General features: G+C 40.1%; 1 protein-coding gene across 2 annotated transcripts in view; it reads left to right on the top strand.

Moving 5' to 3' along the window:
- Nucleotides 1-18,748, top strand: part of SHANK2 (SH3 and multiple ankyrin repeat domains 2) — a 363,557-nt gene that overhangs the window by 56,025 nt on the left and 288,784 nt on the right. For both annotated transcript variants that reach the window (XM_075095009.1, XM_075095008.1), the window contains 2 exons: nt 2,024-2,140; nt 7,013-7,090. In XM_075095009.1, coding sequence (XP_074951110.1) covers nt 2,024-2,140; nt 7,013-7,090 — 195 coding nt within the window. The remainder of the gene's footprint in view (nt 1-2,023; nt 2,141-7,012; nt 7,091-18,748) is intronic.

Below are 18,748 nucleotides of genomic sequence, written 5' to 3'. Positions count from 1 at the left end.
TTGGTAGCAAGTAGATTTTTCATTTTGCTAACACAAACTTCAACAGTAGAAGATAAACCTCTGGGTTACCCTAATAGTAAAGGGGAAAAGCTAAGGTGGCGGTTCATGCTGTGCTAGGGTAGTAATAAAAAGGATATCCTCTGGAGATACCTGTCTCTCTCTGTTGACCGTGCTGGGGAGCCCTGATGATTAGTTTGGACAGCTCACCTGGCACGCAGAGCCCTGTAAGGAGGGGAAATGCGTTTCCCCTGCATTGGTTGTCTTCCAGCGCCTCCCTGTAAGCTGAGTAAGCATTATTGTCAGATCGGCAAAGAGGAGGCAGCAAATCCCGCTCTAGTAAAGGAAGCAAAGTGGAGAAAGGGCCTGGTTTTAGTCCAGCTTATTGTAGTAGGAATAGAAAGTTGGAATTAGTTCTTGTATTTTAGGAGTTATTTTAATAATTACATAGAATCGTAGAATAGAATCATAGAAAGGTTTGGGTTGGAAGGGACCTTTAGAGCCCATCCAGTCCAACCCCCCTGCAGTGAGCAGGGACATCTTCACTTAGATCAGGTTGCTCAGAGCCCCGGCCAGCCTGACCTTGAGTGTTTCCAGGGATGGGGCATCGACCACCTCTCTGGGCAACCTGGGCCAGTGTTTCACCACCCTCATTGCAAAACATTTTTAACTTATATCGAGGCTAAATCTCCCTTCCTTTAGTTTAAAACCATCACCCCTTGTCCTGTCACAACCAGCCTTGCTGAAGAGGTTGCCCCCATCTGCACATCTGCACATTGCCACATCTGCACATTCATACCTAGATGTTGAGTGACTTTTAGAGAGTAGACGGAATTGGTAATTTATAGCTAATTGTGCATGTGCTCAAATCTTCTGCACAGTCAGAAACACTGTTATGGTTTGGTCCTGTTTCTCCCTTTGCTTGTGGTTGGATTGGATGCTTGTTTTCGGTTGCCCAGTGTTAAAATGTTCCTGTTCTAATAAGAGCTGGTATAATGTCTCCATTATTTTTGCAGATAGTTTCTAAAGGAATTAACTATTTAATAAACACTGTTTTTTCTCTGTGTGTTGAAAATGGAAAATGGAGGAAGAAAAGATGTAATAGACTAGGATTTGGGATGTGTCACAGATTTAATTTGTGTATTGAGCAGTACACTTAATTTTTCTGATCCAAACTGCAAGATGTGTAGCTCTGTAACTCCCACTGAAGTCAGAGTGAATGGCTTTGTATACCTGTATCTCTCAGCTTAAATTCCATATTACTATACAGGAATAATACCAATCTGAGACGAGACGAAGTTAAAAACATTACAAATTGGGAGGTGTGTTACAACACTCAGTGTGTTATAAAGAAGGTAGTGAAGTAAATGAGACTAATGAATACTGTGATTTTTCTCAAACTTACTTGCTAATCAGGAAAGCTTCAAATTTCACTGGATTCTCATTCACAGGTGTTTACTTCCAAGTATTCAGGGTTTATAATTTGATTTGTGTGACTGATAAAGTAATTCCCCCTCTTTTGGATCGGTCCCCTGTGTATACCGTGTGTCTGCTTGACATCAAAGAATAAGATTATTTTCTCAAATTTTAGCCAGCTTTCCCCAAACTGTTTTCACACCTTAAAGGCAAGCTTTAGAAATCTGATCATCTTAGTGCCATCTAGTGGGTCATTTCCGAAGGTTAGCAGGACAAAAAAACCCGTTTTGTGAAGTCTGCTTGTCCCATTTGACAGTTACAAATATTAGTGGATAAAAAGTGTCAAACTTTGTATTTTCTTGAGATATTAAACGGCTGTTCCTCAAAAAAACATTGGCTTAAACTTATGCACAGACTTGCCGTACCTGAAGTGCACACATTGGCGTTTATGGGCAGGTACGCACGTCTGGGTATTAGCCCTCCCATTCAGTCTGAGGTGGTTCTAAAAATTAGACCCTAAGTAAAATGGCATCTTCTCCACTAAAAATCTTTACCTGGAACACTTGCCTAGATTGTACAATGACCAAAATATGAATGCATCTCTTTATAGGCTTGCCGATATGGACACGTCCAACATCTAGAGCACCTCCTCTTCTACGGTGCCGATATGTGTGCGCAGAACGCCTCGGGAAACACAGCGCTGCACATCTGTGCCCTGTACAACCAGGTGAGCTGGCACGTGCCTCCTCTGCCACAGACCCCGTGCCGCAGAGTCATACCGTCCTCCTTCAGCGACATAAAGGTCCTCGGCAGGAGCTGAGGGCTGCCTGGGGTCCCCTCTGTGTGGCTAAGTGGGGAGGGATGTCTGGCTTTGCAAGGCAGTGGGTCTGGGGAATCCAGTCCCGTGGAGACTGGAAACCAGTGCTGTAAGAGAACGACATGTAGCCAGGAAAAAGAGACTGAATTAGGGTACAAATGCTAAATCTTTCATGTTCATCCAGAGAAACAGAGGCTTGTTGAGTTTTCTGTTGAAGGATCTTACTGGTTTGGTGTTAGGCTTTCCTGCAGTGCAGTTTCCTCGCTTTTAATAAATTCATTTTGGCATAAATTTCCCATTATTATTGATCTGTAGAGGCATGTTACACTGAAGAAGAATGTAGCTCATTATTTTTAATTTGTTTTATTTAATATGGAATGAAATGTTGGAGGTTGTAAACAGCGGTCGTAGAAACTAGAAAGAACAGAATTAAAATCTATTTTATTAGTATTTTATTCACTGATGTCAAATAGGGCTGCTCATTGTAGGTAGTGAGAATATGCATATTAATTAGAAAATAAACCGACACCATGTTCTACCAGCTTATGTTTTTTTTCTATCATATCTAAATATTTGTTTCCTATTCAAAATTTATCGCTGTTTTGCTAGAATTTAAATTAGAATTAAATAAAAAATACTTGAAAAATACTGTGGAAATGTATCTGTAGATTATAGAGAAGATGCCAGATTCTCTGCTGTTTACAACTTGTGCAGTCATTTACAAATAATAGAACCATTTGATTTGATAGCATATTATACTCTCTTTGCATGGATGGGATGGGGAGGGAATGAGTTTTACAACTATGTTGAAACACCGAATTAGGAAAAGACAAGTCATGAGATGTGACTGTAACTAGTGAAACATCTGCTAAAGCATCTGCTTCTTAATTGCCATCTTAGTTTTTTTCAAAAGTCTTGTCAAGACGGATCCCTCAATCAGGTCTAAAATACCCTCAACTTTTTAAAGAAATAGAATTTTGGGAATAGCTTGACATTTTTCAATACTGTTGACTTGATGTGTGTGTCATAATTGATACCAAATCATGAAGAGTGCAAATCTTCCTCGTTAAAGCTGATTATTTGAAGCACGCAGCGTATCAGCGGGGGCAGTACCCCAATGGACTGCTTCTTGCTCACTGTCTGCCAAGTGTCTTCAACAGGCTGCCAAGTACTACAGCAACTACTCTAAGGTCAGCAAGAGTTTCTTTGCTCAGCTTGGATGGTTTCTGTGACTGCAGGCATGCAATGCTTTTGCAAGTTGGCGCTTTTAAAATTCCTAGAAAATTTTGCAGAGGAGTGAAATTCACCCTTATCTCAAGAAAAGTTTTGCTTTTTGGCTTCATATCAAGAGCTTAACGTGTGTAACTATAAGCGCTTCTGTTGAAAAAAATAATAACATTTACTTTAATCTCATTAACTTCACTTTTGCTTAGTAAGAATTTTGAAGCCGGGACCGTAATGCACATAAAAAATTAATAATGTGAACTGATATCTGGTTTTTTGTGACCATTTTATCACAGTGTTTTCATGACTATAGTTGTTGACAAGATCATATGCTTTTGGCAAAGGTTATGCAGTATAATGCTGAAATTCGAATAATCGTGTAGAATGGCAGTATTTTTGCATGTAGAGATGAGGTTTTTTTCCTCACCTTGGTGGAAAAAATTGTTCTGTGGAAGATTTAAAGACTCTAATTGAAATTGCGTCTACAAATTTGCAAATATTTTCATAGTCATCAAACTTGGCTTTGTGAATGGAAGTTTAACATCTTGTGACTACGCTGTCATGCTTCTGTTTTCCTTGATCACCTGATCAGGATGCTGATCTCAGGGTGCTGTGAGCAGTAACCTGTGCTGATTTTTTTCAGTGTCCCTTTTATTGAGAGTTGTTATTAGCTAGTGTGGAAGGAACAGTGCTGGTCTTCTCTGGATGGAGAGGATGGGAAGGACAGCAGTATCCTTTTACCTCTTGATTCCTGTAGATGGAGTCATTACCCATTTGATTTTTCCCTTCCAGTCTTCCCTGGGGAATTTTCTTGGGATAATTCCTGAAGTTGGTAATTCTGTTTTCCTGAGTGTCACCTAAGTGCTGGTCTGAATAAATTCTTGTTTTTTAAAGTCATTTCATGGCTCTCCAGTAACTGAATAAAATCTAGACAGATCTTATGGCTCTGTATTTTGCAAATAACAACGCTGGGATGAAGCCTGCCTTCTTGCAGTCAGTGGATTGGATTCTATATGAAAACTGTTCAGTATTAAATCAGGTAATTAGCTCTCAGACAAGAAACTGAATCTAATCTGCTGACAAGCCCACGCTTCTCTGTGAAATTCTTTTTAATCTTATGAAGTCTAAAAAGCTGCTGCATATTCAGTTCATGTATGATATAATGAATGAGCAATACTGAGCTCTTGATATCAGAAGTTACTATGTTGTCAGAGCTAAAATACATGCAAACAGGAGTTATGGCATTCGTAGGCAGCACCTTAACAATCAGGAGCTCTAAAATGTGGAATTTCCATTGAATTAACAAAGGAAAAGCAATCTTTCTGGTGGTGACTTTTTTGCTTATTCTCCCTAGTTTGTTCCCCTTAGTACTGGAAGAATGGGGAGGAGACAAAAAGAAGAGAAGACGAAGCTAAGAATGCTTCTGTTTGTTTTAAAAGAATAAATAACAACTGCAGTGCTTCATCCAAAGCAAGTTTTCTTGAAAATCCTTAGGTTGAACAACCCTGACCACTGTTCTCAAAACTTTTCGTATCAAAACCATTTAATAAATCACTTTGCGTGTGTTTTGTTACTTGGCAGAGCTTAAATTTGTAAGTCATGTAGTTTTTAAACGTGTAATTCTTTTGCTTTTGTAGTGTTGCATTATTTATTCTGATAATGAAATGAATCATCAGCCAATAAATACAGTATGTTTCTTAATATTGTTATTTATATCCTCAAGTTCATGATCAAAATTGGGCATTTTCACGCTAAAGGGTTCTACTAACATTTCCAGTATGTTTACTGAACAGTACCTGGTGGAATAGTTGTTATAATGGGAATGTAATGTAGTGTGCAAACCTAGAACCATTTAGGAGTCAGTCAAAAAGGAATTCTTGGAAAAGTAACCCTGAAAAGAACTTTTTCTTCCTTTCTTCTTCTTCTGCTTGTTTTTTTTTTAAACCTGGAGTTCTTAATCTAGATTGCAGCAACATTTACTTCTTTGCATGATTGCTAATACAGAATGCAGAAAAATGAGAACAACATTTTGACATTTTACACATTGCTCTTGGTCCTTCTATGTTTAGAGGGAGAGAGAACGCACCTGATGTGCAGATTTCAGTGCAAGCAAATGAAACTATCTCAATTAATTATATCTCATTAAAAAATTACCATCTATGAGCTGATTGTTAATACACTGCCTTGAGGTATGATCCGTTCTGTTGTTTCAGCCTGTTATACAGAATAGGAAGTGTGGGAGCAAAAGGATATCCTCTTGGAGTACTGAGTCTTGGTGAAAGGGCAGGATAGCCGCCTCCCCAGATATATTTAGGACAACCCTGTGATGGAGGAGGCTTAATGGGATCAAGAATCTGGCGTGATAAATTAGAAACCACAAGACAAAAATGATTTTCAGTCATAATTTCTGTGCATTCACTTATGACTCAGAGTTGAGTAAATGAGCTTTATTTCTGTCACTAAGATAGCTAAATTATATGATTGTTTTCTCTGGCTGCAAATTTACTGTTAAAAGTGAAAGGCAGCACACTGAAATACCTCAGCAGGTAGAACCCCATAGCACAACATGACAAGAAATCTGGAAAGCATAATAAAGTTAATAGAAATATTTATGATGAGGAAACATAAAACCATTATGAAATGTTGAACTGGTTTGCATAAGGTCCTAAGGTGAACATTCAAGACGACAAGTAGGAAATACAGCATATATATGGGTCATCAAAAAGTCTAGTATCCTGAGAACCGTGCCAGAACCACGGAGGATTTCTAGCAGGTTATGGTCAGTCGTATTTTACAGCAGTGCAGAGCAGTGACTTAAGCAATACACTGTATTGTGTCCAAAAAAATTGCTTTTAAGGGATCTTATTTGCAGATTTCCTCAGTTCAGAGTGCCTGAAGCTGTACTTTTCTCTCGTTCGAAGGGGTCTGTTTGTTTGTGCTGTAACTGTTAATATTTTTTAGGGGAAAAAAAAAGAGAAGGTAAAACTGGTCAGTGCAGTGAGTAGAGGCAGACCAAATATTTTCAGGTGTATTAAAAAATATAATCATACATTAAATATTTTAAATTAAAGTTAGGCTGAAAAAATCAAAGTAAGTGTGTGCAAGTGGTAAAACTGCTTTGTCTAACTTTTAGCAGTAGGGGAGGATACCGTTCATCCCAGGTACTGCTTGCTGTACTGTGAGCAGTTCTATTTTCCCTACAAAAAAGGCAAAAACCATATGAGAGTCAAATTTCATTTTGAATTAAGACATTTTCTGTAAAATCTGGTTTGTCAAGTATGGAATTTCCACAGTACAGTTTCTTAAAAATTTAGTAAGATGTTTACCTCTTGCATCCCTCTACAATTTTTACACTTGCTTATTGTTTCTACACACTGCAAAATCACCTAAAGCCATGTCATATTTAAAATACTGTTTTAATAACTTAATTTCTCTATTTATTTAATTTACTCCTTATCTAAGGAAATACATACCAAACAGCAACACATCTCATAGCCACAACGTCTCTTTAGTAACTAAAGACCCTTTTTAATAAGTTTATTCTTCTACCATTTTCAGGAGAGCTGTGCAAGGGTGCTGCTGTTCCGGGGAGCCAACAAGGAGATCAAGAATTACAACAGCCAGTCTCCGTTTCAGGTAAGAAAGAAATATGCCTGCCCACCCCCAACCCCCCCAAAATATTTGCAGGAAAATCTCATGTAAACTTGGTTTTGTGGAGAAGTTACACTGCACAAGGCTGAAAACAGCTGGAGAGTAAGATAACTATCATTTTGGAAACTGGCTTTTGTGCAGTGCACTAAGTGAAGTGTCCTGGAATAATCAGGAATGAGAGGAAAACAGGCTTGCTTGCTCTTGGCTGTTCCAGTGACACTGTCAATGAGTTTGAGAATTATATGAGCTGTTAGTGACAAAGCATGAAATCAGTGGTGTCCTCTGGTCAGATGTGCCTTGCTTTATGATTATCTCCAGTCTCACGTGAGAGAGATCCAAGGAGTGACTGGGCAGCTAAGCTTTGCTTGGCCCCTGTTGACTTAGCTGGAAAGAAGCTCTTCCTTGCTTGGATGTGAGGCTGAAAAGCTGGGCTAAGTTTCAGGGATGGGGTTGATTTATTACACGGTCAGTGTTGAAGTTGTCATGTGTGTCTCCAAGAGAAAATGAAGTCTTTCCTTGGATTAGTCAAAACTGACTGGCTGTTTTTTCACCATTTTCTTGTATTAAAATACTTCCAGAATGCTTAATTAAAAATCCAAATGGAAGGAAATTGTTTGGCCAAAGGGTTGTCAGGTATGCCTGACAACCTTAAGCCCTGATTTCTGAAGCAGTCTTAATTAGCCTGGATTTCAAAGAAACATTTATAATGCAAAATGACATGTGAGAAATAGGGATGAAAGCTGTAATGTTTTAAGAAAAAGGAAGAGGAATTTTATTTTTCAAGTAACAGAAAATTGCTTCTGGAAGAATGATGGCACAGTACCAATAAAAGGAACTGTTCTGTTGTGAAATGTGAGGGGGCTATTTCCCCAAACCAGGCAGTCTTTCAACAAAAGAAATCCTGGTTTACCTTTGCTTGTTGTGTCTTTCCCATTACATCCCCAACCCACTTTGGATAATGCTGGCATCGAACTCAAGGAAGATTGCCTTTTCTCTCATCCTTTGAAGTAGTTGGAATATTAACTATGTCTGTGTGGGTCTCTGGGTTGGCTCCCCAAAGTTTACACATAGATAACAGCTCTGTGTTTCAGGTCTTTTCAAAAAACCTCAGCCAAGTATTTCTGTATCAGTTTAATTATCTCTGTATTTTGAAGGTTTTCTGGACGTAAGTTGCGTATCTCAAGAGCTTAAGAGTTCTGCCTGCAAATCCCAGCCAGATCATTGCTTACTTTTGGGACCATTTTCCCAAAATTGGGGAAACAGTGCATTAATAATTTATTAACCGTTTTTGGACTGCTAATATTTTGCCATCTAAATATACGCTAAGCGCAAATTCACTAAGTATATCACCGCACCTTAGAATTACGGAGTGATTACAAAGTGGAATAAGAGAAAACCCTAAGTATTGGAGGGATGGGTTCCTGTGTCATCTCTTTACTTTGAGAGTTTAGATTATTTTATTACTTTATGTCGCTGAGATTAACTTTTCTTTCAGTTTTAGGATTTTATGTGGGGAGGGTAAATGACAGCTGGAATAGTTTCCATTTGTCTTCCTCTTTGTGCTGACTGCTGCAACATTCTCATTCTTCCTCTTAGAAGAGAAAAATACAGGGGAAAAAGGCAGAAAAGAAAATACGTGTGAAAGCTAGTGCTGATAGTTGTAGGGCTTCAAAAAGTGAAGGATGACTAGCCAGAACTAAGCAAAATCAAGTGAGTTCAGGAGGCAAAAGAAATAATTTCAAGAGAAGGGTGTAGCTGTGCACATAGTGACCAGCGAACTACCTCCTGTCCCTATGGAATAAAATCCTGTTTGTCATTGTTTAAACTTTGTTAGACTTCTGAAGCTTGGGCTTTTGACTGGTGCCTCTCCCCTGGTACGGGCAGAAGGACCGACGATTAGGTTGACTTTGTTTTATCCCTTCTAGATCCACACACTTAAGAAAAAGGAAATTACTTGCCATCTTTTTACCCTATGGTGTGTTACTTTTAGGTGTAGGGAATGTAGGAGAAGTTCTAGTTTTTCTGAATGCAGTGAGTAGAGAAAACCCTGACACCAGCACTGCAATAAAATGGCATTAGAATTAATTCTTTGCCATCTGTCTGTTGCTGACCCAGTCGATCAGACACCACAAGTGGAGCTGTTATAAAATTATGCAGAATCCCCTTGAGTTAATAGGATTTTGCATACTAAAAATGTTTACTCATGTAATCAGTGGCAAGGAACATTGAAGCGTCTCATATGTACATAATGAGAAAGGTTGTAGCTGCAGCATCTATTCCTTTGAGTAACCTCCATTATGTTATTTTCTCAGAAATCTAAAAGGATGATTCTTTTGAATTGCTGCTTAGAAAATTGATGATATGAAAACTGCTATTCTGTAAAATAGAAGTATCCAGACATGGAGAAATTTGTGTGGTTCTTCCAAGGCCTGCCTGCCAAAGCTTTATTTATTTTGATGAAAAGGAGCGGCAGAGTTTGTATCTAGCATTACTGACCAATGAATGTAGTGTAATCTTACCACCAAAAAAAAGTGCATTTTTTCACTTCGTAACAAATCTCAATGCTTATTAAAACAAGCACGGGTTTGCTGGATCATGTGGAAGGAAAACTAATCTAGGCTGAAGTCTGTGCCACTTAATTCAGGTATCCCACACTGTGTAAACAGCTCTGCCTGGGATCTGGGTGTCCTTTTTGCCTTTTCAGTGTCCAGCCAAGTTAGTGTTGGAATGGCATTGCCAGGTGTCCAGGCCATGAAAAAGCTTACCTGTATTGCCCAGTTAAGCATCTAAGCTTTTATTAGCTACACCAAATTGGGCGGAAGTGTTGACCTGCTGGAGGGCAGGAAGGCTCTGCAGAGGGACCTGGACAGGCTGCATCGATGGGTCAAGGTCAACTGTATGAGGTTTAACAAGGCCAAGTGCCGGGTCCTACCCTTGGGTCACACCAACCCCAGGCAATGCCCCAGGCCTGGGGCAGAGGGGCTGGGAAGTGCCCGGCGGAGAAGGCCCTGGGGGTGCTGGCTGACAGCCGGCTGGGCATGAGCCAGCAGTGCCCAGGGGGCCAAGGAGGCCACCAGCCCCCGGGCTTGTGTCAGCCCTGGTGTGGCCAGCAGGAGCTGGGCAGGGATGGGGCCCCTGTGCTCGGCCCTGGGGAGGCCCCACCTCGAATGCTGGGCTCAGGTTTGGGCCCCTCAGGACAAGAAGGACATGGAGGTGCTGGAGCGTGTCCAGAGAAGGGCAGCGGAGCTGGGGCAGGGTCTAGAGCACAAGTGTGCTGGGGGGGTTTAGCCTGGAGAAGAGGGGGCTGAGGGGAGCCCTTCTCGCTCTCTGCAGCTGCCTGAGAGGGGCTGGAGTGAGGGGGGGGTTGGTCTTTGCTCCCAAGTCACCAGTGACAGGACGAGATGAAATGGCCTCAAGTTGCATCAGAGGAGGTTTAGGTTGGATATTAGGGAAAATGTCTTCACTGCAAGAGCGGTCAGGCCCTGGCACAGGCTGCCCAGGGAGGTGGGGGAGTCACCATCCCTGGGGGTGGTTCAAAAACCATGTAGCCCTGGCACTTGGGGCCATGGTTTAGGAGGCCTGGGGGTATTGGGTTGACAGTTGTACTTGATGATCGTAGAGGTCTTTTCCAACCTTAATAATTCTATGATTCTGTGTGTTTCATCCTGACCAATGACTGGGGTCCATTAAGTTAGTAATCAGTTAAATACAGTTGATGTCACCCATAGCCGAAAGTCTGTCTGTGACTGTCAACCTTAATAGATTGTGCTGCTGGTAGGATGTACTCTGCAATAACAGAACATGGGTCAGCAGAAATTTATCTGCATGTTTTTTGTGGGGTCCCCCCCGCTAGTAAGTATTAACACTTGTGTAGATGTGGGGTGAATCTCCTCCGTCTGTCTTCCCTGTGTATGTTCCAAGTAGATTAGGGTAACTTGTGCATCACTGTCCTCAGCCTAAGTGTGAGAAGTTTCTGTGTACTGTGCGTTTTGGTTAAAGGCTGACTAGCAATTAGAGTTAAGATGAAACCAGTGCCACATCATTATACTATATTGCCAATTCTGTTTATTAATCACTTGTTTATCCATCCCATCTTGGCTGGGTAATCTAAGTACTTTATACACTAATTATTCTGTGCTAACAGATGGAAGGAACCCATTGGCATTACAGAGCTGGAAGTGCTAGCAAATAATACACTGTTATATACATTGTGCTTGGCCATTTTTCTTTTGAAGTAACTGAAATCGGAGCAGGTCTGTGCTGTCATTTGTAGCACTGAACTTGGGCATGCTCTCAACTGTGCCAGCTCTAAGTACTGCTGATGCCTCTGTAGCTGTCCGTATCTTATCATAGAGCTTGCTGAAACATGATGTTTGCCACCAACATACAGTGCAGCGATTTACAGCTCTCATATACTGGCTTATGAAATGCTGAACTGTAACTTCTGTTCCAGCTATAGGCTAGCTTTGAAGTTTCCAGTGGTTTTAGGTTTTTTTTGACATTACAGTTTCTGTTTTATTAGTAAACCCTCCCAAAATATGCTTTCAGAAAAGCCATGATATCCTAGGGTCCATAGCTAGTTTCCCCACATTTTATGTGCTCCTAGATTAGTGTAAAATATTTGCTTACCTCTCTGGCAAATACTAATAAGTAATTCAGAAATATCAGAGTTTTGCAGTGTTTGCAAGCCTGTTGAAATTGTTGTGTAAGTTAAAATGAACATAAACCTAGTCTATCATGTTTGTCCTTTTTCTTTTAGTGATCAGAAGCTCTATAGCAATAATTCATATGTTTTCACAAGGGCTATAAAGCACTTTTAAGCTTAGAGCTAATACAGCTAATAATTAGTCAGTGTTTTTGAAGCATATGTGTTCAAATATACAGAAGAACTATTCTGAGGTGCCGTTTAGTGACACCTTTTGAGGCAGAGTTTTACCTGAGAATGATTTCTCTCTTGGATGTACCTTATTATTGACCATCGCTACCCCAAATCAGCATGGGTTATTAATGTGCTTACGTTACACAGGTGGCAGGAGGAGCGGCAATCTTCCAGGTCCGCTGCAGGTAGAACTGTTCCATTCAGCGTGTTGGCTGTACATCTATTTTCAATTGCTCATACTTTTGCCAGATTTGAATCACTGGAAATGAAATTTTCCATGCCCGCTATCTCAAGCGGCATTGTTCGGAAAAGCAAAATGATTCAGCTATTTTGGAGTATGGGTGAGGGAAAACATGTGTTGTTTTGCTCATACTTAAAAACTCTGTTGACCCACCTCTCCTTGTCCCATCTCCCCTGTTGTGTTATGTTGTTCTGTTTTGTTTTCTTTTCTTTAATTGCCCTGCATGCTGTCAGTGATCTCCATGTTAATAACGTGGCAGTGTAAACCTGTTTGCAGTCTGACTCAAGTACAGGGGCTGTAAAACCAGACTGCATATTTGGAAGCTAAGCCGGCTGGGGGGAATATAGCCAGGTGCAACTGGGGATGAGTAAGTAAATGTTGAGCCTGGAGGTGGGTGAGAAAGTACAAGACCAGCTGAGACTGGGAGCCCAAGCCCGAAAGAGGAGGGTGAATGGAGCGAGACTGAGCTTGATAAGGGTCTTGGGGAGATTTTTAATCATCAAGGGCAGAAGAGAATGACATTCAGATTAGGGGGAAATTGGGACTGACTGTATAAAAAAGGGAGTCTTGCTTGGGTGGTGATGCTGGGGATGAAGGCTTAGATTGGAATGAGGAGCCGGGAGGCCAGGGAGGATGGAGCTGTCACAAGGTGGAAGTGCACGCAATGCTCCCAGCCCTGCTAGTGGTCTGTAAAAAATTAAACTTATTAATTATCCAGCATGTCACTATAATGGCTTCCCAAAACCAAATTTTGATTTAGTTTACTATAATTTTGAATTTAATCTTTTTGATGAGATTTACAGGCAAAGAACAGAAGTTTTTCTCAGGTATTGTTTGTCTCTGATTTATTTTTGAAAGGTTGAAACCCTGAGAAAGCTAATTTTAAAACTGAAAATCTGTCTGGTGCCTCAAAAAGGCATCTTTACAAATATAAAGCAATTCTTTCTCTCTTGTTGCGAAAGTATGTACCTGTTGTGTTAAAGGAGCATATGAATTACACAAGGACTTTGGTTTTGGCGAGTATTTTAATCCTAATTCCTTTCCTGAAGCACCTGTTGAGGCATCATTAAATATTGTGAATTATTGGCAAAAAATGTAGCTCTTTTCTCCTGATGCATTCTGCCTTTAGTCAGACTTCCAGCTTTTTCCAGCTTTTGTCCTTATTTGAGTCAAATAATGGAATTTATTCATACTTGCTTTGGTTGTTTTACCTTTTTTTTTTTTTTTTAAAAATGTTATCTCACTGCTTGTGTTGATCAGTTGTGTTTTGCAGTACAGAAACAATAGGTAAAGGACAATCTGTCATGGAAGAGCATACAGTCTAATTCGCACTTACTCATTATTTGTGATATTTAGATATTGATAGGAAAAGATTTAAGGTTTTAATCATGTAAAAACCCAAAAGTACTAGAATGAGTATAATAAAAATTATACGGAATGGCTTTTTAGACTGAAACACAGAGGTATTAGTGAGAGTTGCATTTAGCATTTTTAAATCTACACAAGTGATCATGCCAGAACAAACTGGATTTTTCCTTTAAAAATAAAAAAGTGTGTTAGTATGTAGGGATACCTAATGTAGGTTCTTAAAAAGGTGTAATTAATTAAAAAAAAAAAAGGTCTTGTGGTGATATATCCAGATGCAAACAGTGATTAGTTATGATATGTTTTCTCATCACTTACCTTGAAGTGCTATTTATACAGAGGAACACATGTTCTTCTTTGAGAAAAAGGCTTTCTGGGAATTGTACACATCACCTTGGGCATATTTAAGCCTTTGTGGTGCTGATATGTTATCTGTTAGGGCATTGGGGGAAAGGCTGCCAAATGAAAATATTCCTGAGACTAGGAGAGATACAAGATATTGTTCCAGTTAATAACTCCAACAGGAAAGTGCTTGATGGCAAGTTAGAGGTCACCTGAAGTGTCAGCAGATTTCCTGCTATTGTCAATTTTGAAGTATTGACAAACTTAGGCAGATGTTTCTCCCTACTGGCATGGCCAGTACAATTACCCAAGGTCAATATTTGGTTCATTATACAGCTGGTGACAGGAAGATAACAAAGCAGAGTGAAAACACGAGACAGCAAAGATGCTTCTGCCTCAACTACTTCTGAAGATATTGCAGCTACTTTTCAAAGCGTGGACCTCAGCCTGAGTGGCTTTCACTGATACTCTCACTTGGCTTGATAAGGGCTGGATGTAGTAAGAGGTACAGGAGCAGAGAATTACGTATGGGTACAGAATGGGGTTAAAATTCATTCACCTTGACCCAGTGATGGTTTGCACAGGGCTGGCTGATCACTCCTAGCCTTTGTCTTAACCCCTGCCATTTTTCAGAAAAGCAGACAAATGCAAGTAATATACTAAAACTTAAAGAAATTAAATGATATGATTATCTTTTATTGAGAAGGGCAAAATGTTGTCACACTTGGAGATGCTAAAAATACTTCCTGCAGAAGGTGTCTTTTTTTTTTTTTTTTTTTTTTTAAAAAAAAAGCTGTTGCTGCACGGTTGTTATGTGACTGTAAACTTACGGAGGAGTGTCCATGAGACCGCCTTTTGTATTGCACGCTATGCAAACACTCCGAGATCCTTTTTTCCCCCCTCTTTGTGCTTTCCCTCCCCACTAAGACAGGGGTGTCCAGCTGCAATGCCTCAGATTTTCTCACATGCAGCAGAATTTCCATGGGACAAAGAACGTCTCTGAGGTAGCTAGGAGCCAGTCTCTTTTCCCACCAAATGGATAAACTTCCAAAGGCTCAGAAGCAACTTAAATTAGGTTATAAAAGGGAACAAATTAAGCAAACTAAATTCTGATGGTCACTACCGTTCTTGCCTCAACCTAAGAAAGGCTCGTGTGTGATTCAGATGCCATTAGTTGTCGTGGGTGAAGTTGCAAGAGGCGATGGAGATTTGTAGTATTAATTTAGTTCTAGGATTTTGATAGCAAGATTGAATATTGCTCCTGTGATTTTATTTGTACTGTATCCTAGAAGAGAAGGCAGCAAGGGTAAGTTCTTAAATAGCCTGATCATAACTGAGCAGTCACACGTAGCATGTCTTATCCTTGTGAAAAGGTCAGCTGTGATAACTGCGTGTATTTTTTCTGTAGCCATAAAGAGCACTATGAATCTTGCCATTGGAAATACTTTATTTAATTGTTGTGTCTATCAGAGGAAGTTTTTCTATTTTTATTGGTATAGAGCAAATTTGGGGTGAATAGATGGTGTGTCTCTAAGACATCAAAAAAAAACCCCTTAGTCCTAAGACAGGAGCTGTATGAACAAGATTAATGCAAAATATCTATTTATTTGTATTGCATTGTTGCCAGGGTTTTATATGCACTGCAATGGAAATGATAGGCACTGTATAAACATCTAGAGAGTGACAGATATCAGTATATTTCTTACTCGGTGTTCTTGCAGAAAAGTTATCAGACTCTGCTCCAGATTTAACAGCGGGAGAGATGAGAGATGATGTTCTTTTGTGAATTCTTGATTCCTGTACCTGTAAGTGCAGAATAAGAAGGTTAAACCTTATGGGAAATTTGTTTCATAAACCATAGATAAGCATGCTTGCAGTAATCTGCTACATTTAAATTTTTGTTATTGTTAAACCGTGTTATTTTGAGATATTAGTACTATTCAGTTTCTCTGTAAAATGTAATACCTTATTACATTTTGTATGCCGCTGTCATGTGTGTGTAATAGCTTTAGTGACACTGATTGAATTAGTCAATACTAATGACCCAGAAATATCAGAGAAACTGAAATCCGCCTTTTGCACTGAGGCTGCTTCTGCCGTGATGACCAGGATGCCGAACCGTGCCCTGCTGTTCTCCTGCGTGCCTCAGTCCGCTTGATTCCAAGTGGATTGCCACACCCTCAGACTAGAGATAAAGAAGAAATATGTTTACGATGAGGGTGGTGAAACACTGGCCCAGGTTGCCCAGAGAGATGGTCGATGCCCCATCCCTGGAAACACTCAAGGTCAGGCTGGCCGGGGCTCTGAGCGACCTGACGTAGTTGAAGATGTCCCTGCTCACTGCAGGGGGGTTGGACTGGATGGCCTCTAAAGGTCCCTTCCAACCCAAACCATTCTGATTGAATGAACTTACACTTTCATTTCTGGGCAGCAATGATGTTTTTTTTTGTGTCTATGCAGTGCTGAGCACAACCTGTGAGTGGGACCCGTGGGCACTTCAGGCCTGCAAGTACAGATCAATGTGTCCGTCTTCATCAGAGTACGGTATTGGCGTTGACTTTACTAGACTGCTGGTTCCAAAGGTTTTATTATAGTTAACCCACAGGGTTTGGAATGAATCCACCAGATATATTAGGTAAAATAATCAAAGTATTTTGATAACTCAATGCATTTTATCCTAAGGGCTTTCAAAAAGCATTTTCAGCTATCCGGGTTAGCAGTTTAAGCAACACTGTATTATTAAGTGTTTGCAGAATTGAATCCCATAAACTGTTTTTACTGTGAAACAGTGGGCAGTATCTACTGCCTGCTGTGAGTAGGAAGACATTTTTCTGAAAGTGTTTGGGGAAGAAGCTGCTAATATAGCACATTTTGGTTTCTCCATGAGGTAGGACTGCCTTCAGAGGTGAAAGTTTTTACCCCACAGCAGCACAGACCTGTACGCACTTCAGCTGAATTTTCTGTATAACCTGACATTTACTGTAGTTTCAAGGAAAGCAAAATCTAGCAAAGAGCACGCTTTCGCAATCTCTTTCTAAGAGAGTTTGGCTGAGGAAGATTACATTTCATGGCTTTTTGATTTAGCATATTAGCAGGGGGGTAGGAAGAAAATTAAGTCCATTTTATTACTGGCTGTATCTTATCTGATTCGTCTGATGCTGCAACCTGGCTTTATCTGCTTTTGGTAAATACTCCTTTGAAATTGCGGCTCGCCCATGTAGCAGTAATAAGGATTATGCAGTAACTGGCTTTTGATGGCTCTTTCCAGCCTGAGCTAGATTTTCCCATGGAACGAGTCTGTAATTGTAAAAGTATCTGTATCACACTGTTTGCTTTTTCTTTTCCATATTAATTATTAAAACACAAGCGTAGAAAAAATGCATCGTACTTGAGAGTGACTTACTAGGTGGCATTTTAGCAGCGAGGCAGAAAGAAGAGGTAATTCTTTTTCTCTACCTTTAAACTAGATATAAACATCAAATTTCCCATTCCATGCAGTGTACAGGGTAGGGTAACCTAAAAAACAGCGTTATCTCTCATCTAAAGAAACAGGAGGAAACAAAAGAATGCCGTGAAGCGGTGAAGTTGTGCCTGGGATGAAATTGCTCGCGTGTTCTTTTTTTGCTTCCAGCCATCTTTTGTGGCAACTTTAATCGACTTCCCGGTGTATTCAGTTCAACGCTGTCTGACAAGCTGTTTTTTGCATAACAAGGGGTCCTTTTGTCACCGGAGTTAAGTCTGCCTTTCAAAACCAAGAGAGTGAGGTGATACAGAAGCGATTTGCTCTTGTGTTGTGAGGAAGGAACTTAGATTTATTATTTTGTTGTCCATGCAGCCTTAGTTTAACGTGAAGGTATTCAGTCATGGCTTATTCGTGAGTAATAGTAGTTATGTTTTAAGAACACAGTTGTGTATGTTCATGAAAGGACAGTGTAAAATGAAATACAGATTCTACTTTTTAAATCATAGTAAGGTTACTGGAAAATGAACAAGGCTGCCTAAAGGCATTTTAGGCATCATTCCAGTATAGAGTCCTGCTAAGACAGCACTGCAGGACATAAAGAGAATGAAAAGAGGTCATTCAGTATGGTAGCCTTCTCTTAGTTTTGACTTGAATTCACTAGGCTAGTCAGCTCTGGCACCGTTTCATGGCTACTGAGTGTATTTCAGGCGACCCATAGGGGCTGTAAAACCTCTTGTAAGCAAAACCAGCATTTCAGCTATGAAAATGTGCCAGCACTGTTATGCTTGCAGCGTACTTTTTTGATAATACTCAGCTAAACACATATCGTGCGTTTGGATGCCCGTTGTTGTCTGTTTGCTTAGTTTTAAAATATTAATTGCTCAAAAATATTTAGGGTAAAATCCTGGTTCCTTCGAAGTGGATAAAATTCTGTTTGATTTCACTGGGGTGGAGGTGTGTTCCTCACACCTAGGATTGTTTCAAAGCCATGCTACTAAATCTATTCTTCTGAATATGATTATTTTTAATTAACATTTCCTGATTTCAGTATTTTTAAGTTACACAAAATTGCACACTGCATTGCAACAAATAAGTTGTGTTATGCAAAGTCTTTAGCTACTAATAGAGAATTTGCTGTGTCTGAAAACAAGATGCTTTCTCTTCTGAGGGAAAAGTTTGTAAGAGTTTTGGGAGGCAAAAGCAGTGCTTGGGAGGCTACGGTTGTAATTTTTTTTTCATCCCCTGAGCAGAATGCAGGACATCGTTGCGTTCCCTTCAGCAGCCGCTGCTGCAGAAGTCTGTCTGTTATTGCCCAGCTGAGACATTGACCTTGCAGGGCGCTTTCCATGAGGC

The sequence above is a fragment of the Phalacrocorax aristotelis genome, chromosome 5 (genome assembly GCF_949628215.1).
Source record: "Phalacrocorax aristotelis chromosome 5, bGulAri2.1, whole genome shotgun sequence".
Taxonomy (NCBI): Eukaryota; Metazoa; Chordata; class Aves; order Suliformes; family Phalacrocoracidae; genus Phalacrocorax; species Phalacrocorax aristotelis.
Note: the sequence above shows the minus strand (reverse complement) of the source record. Positions and strands in the feature narration are given on the sequence as shown.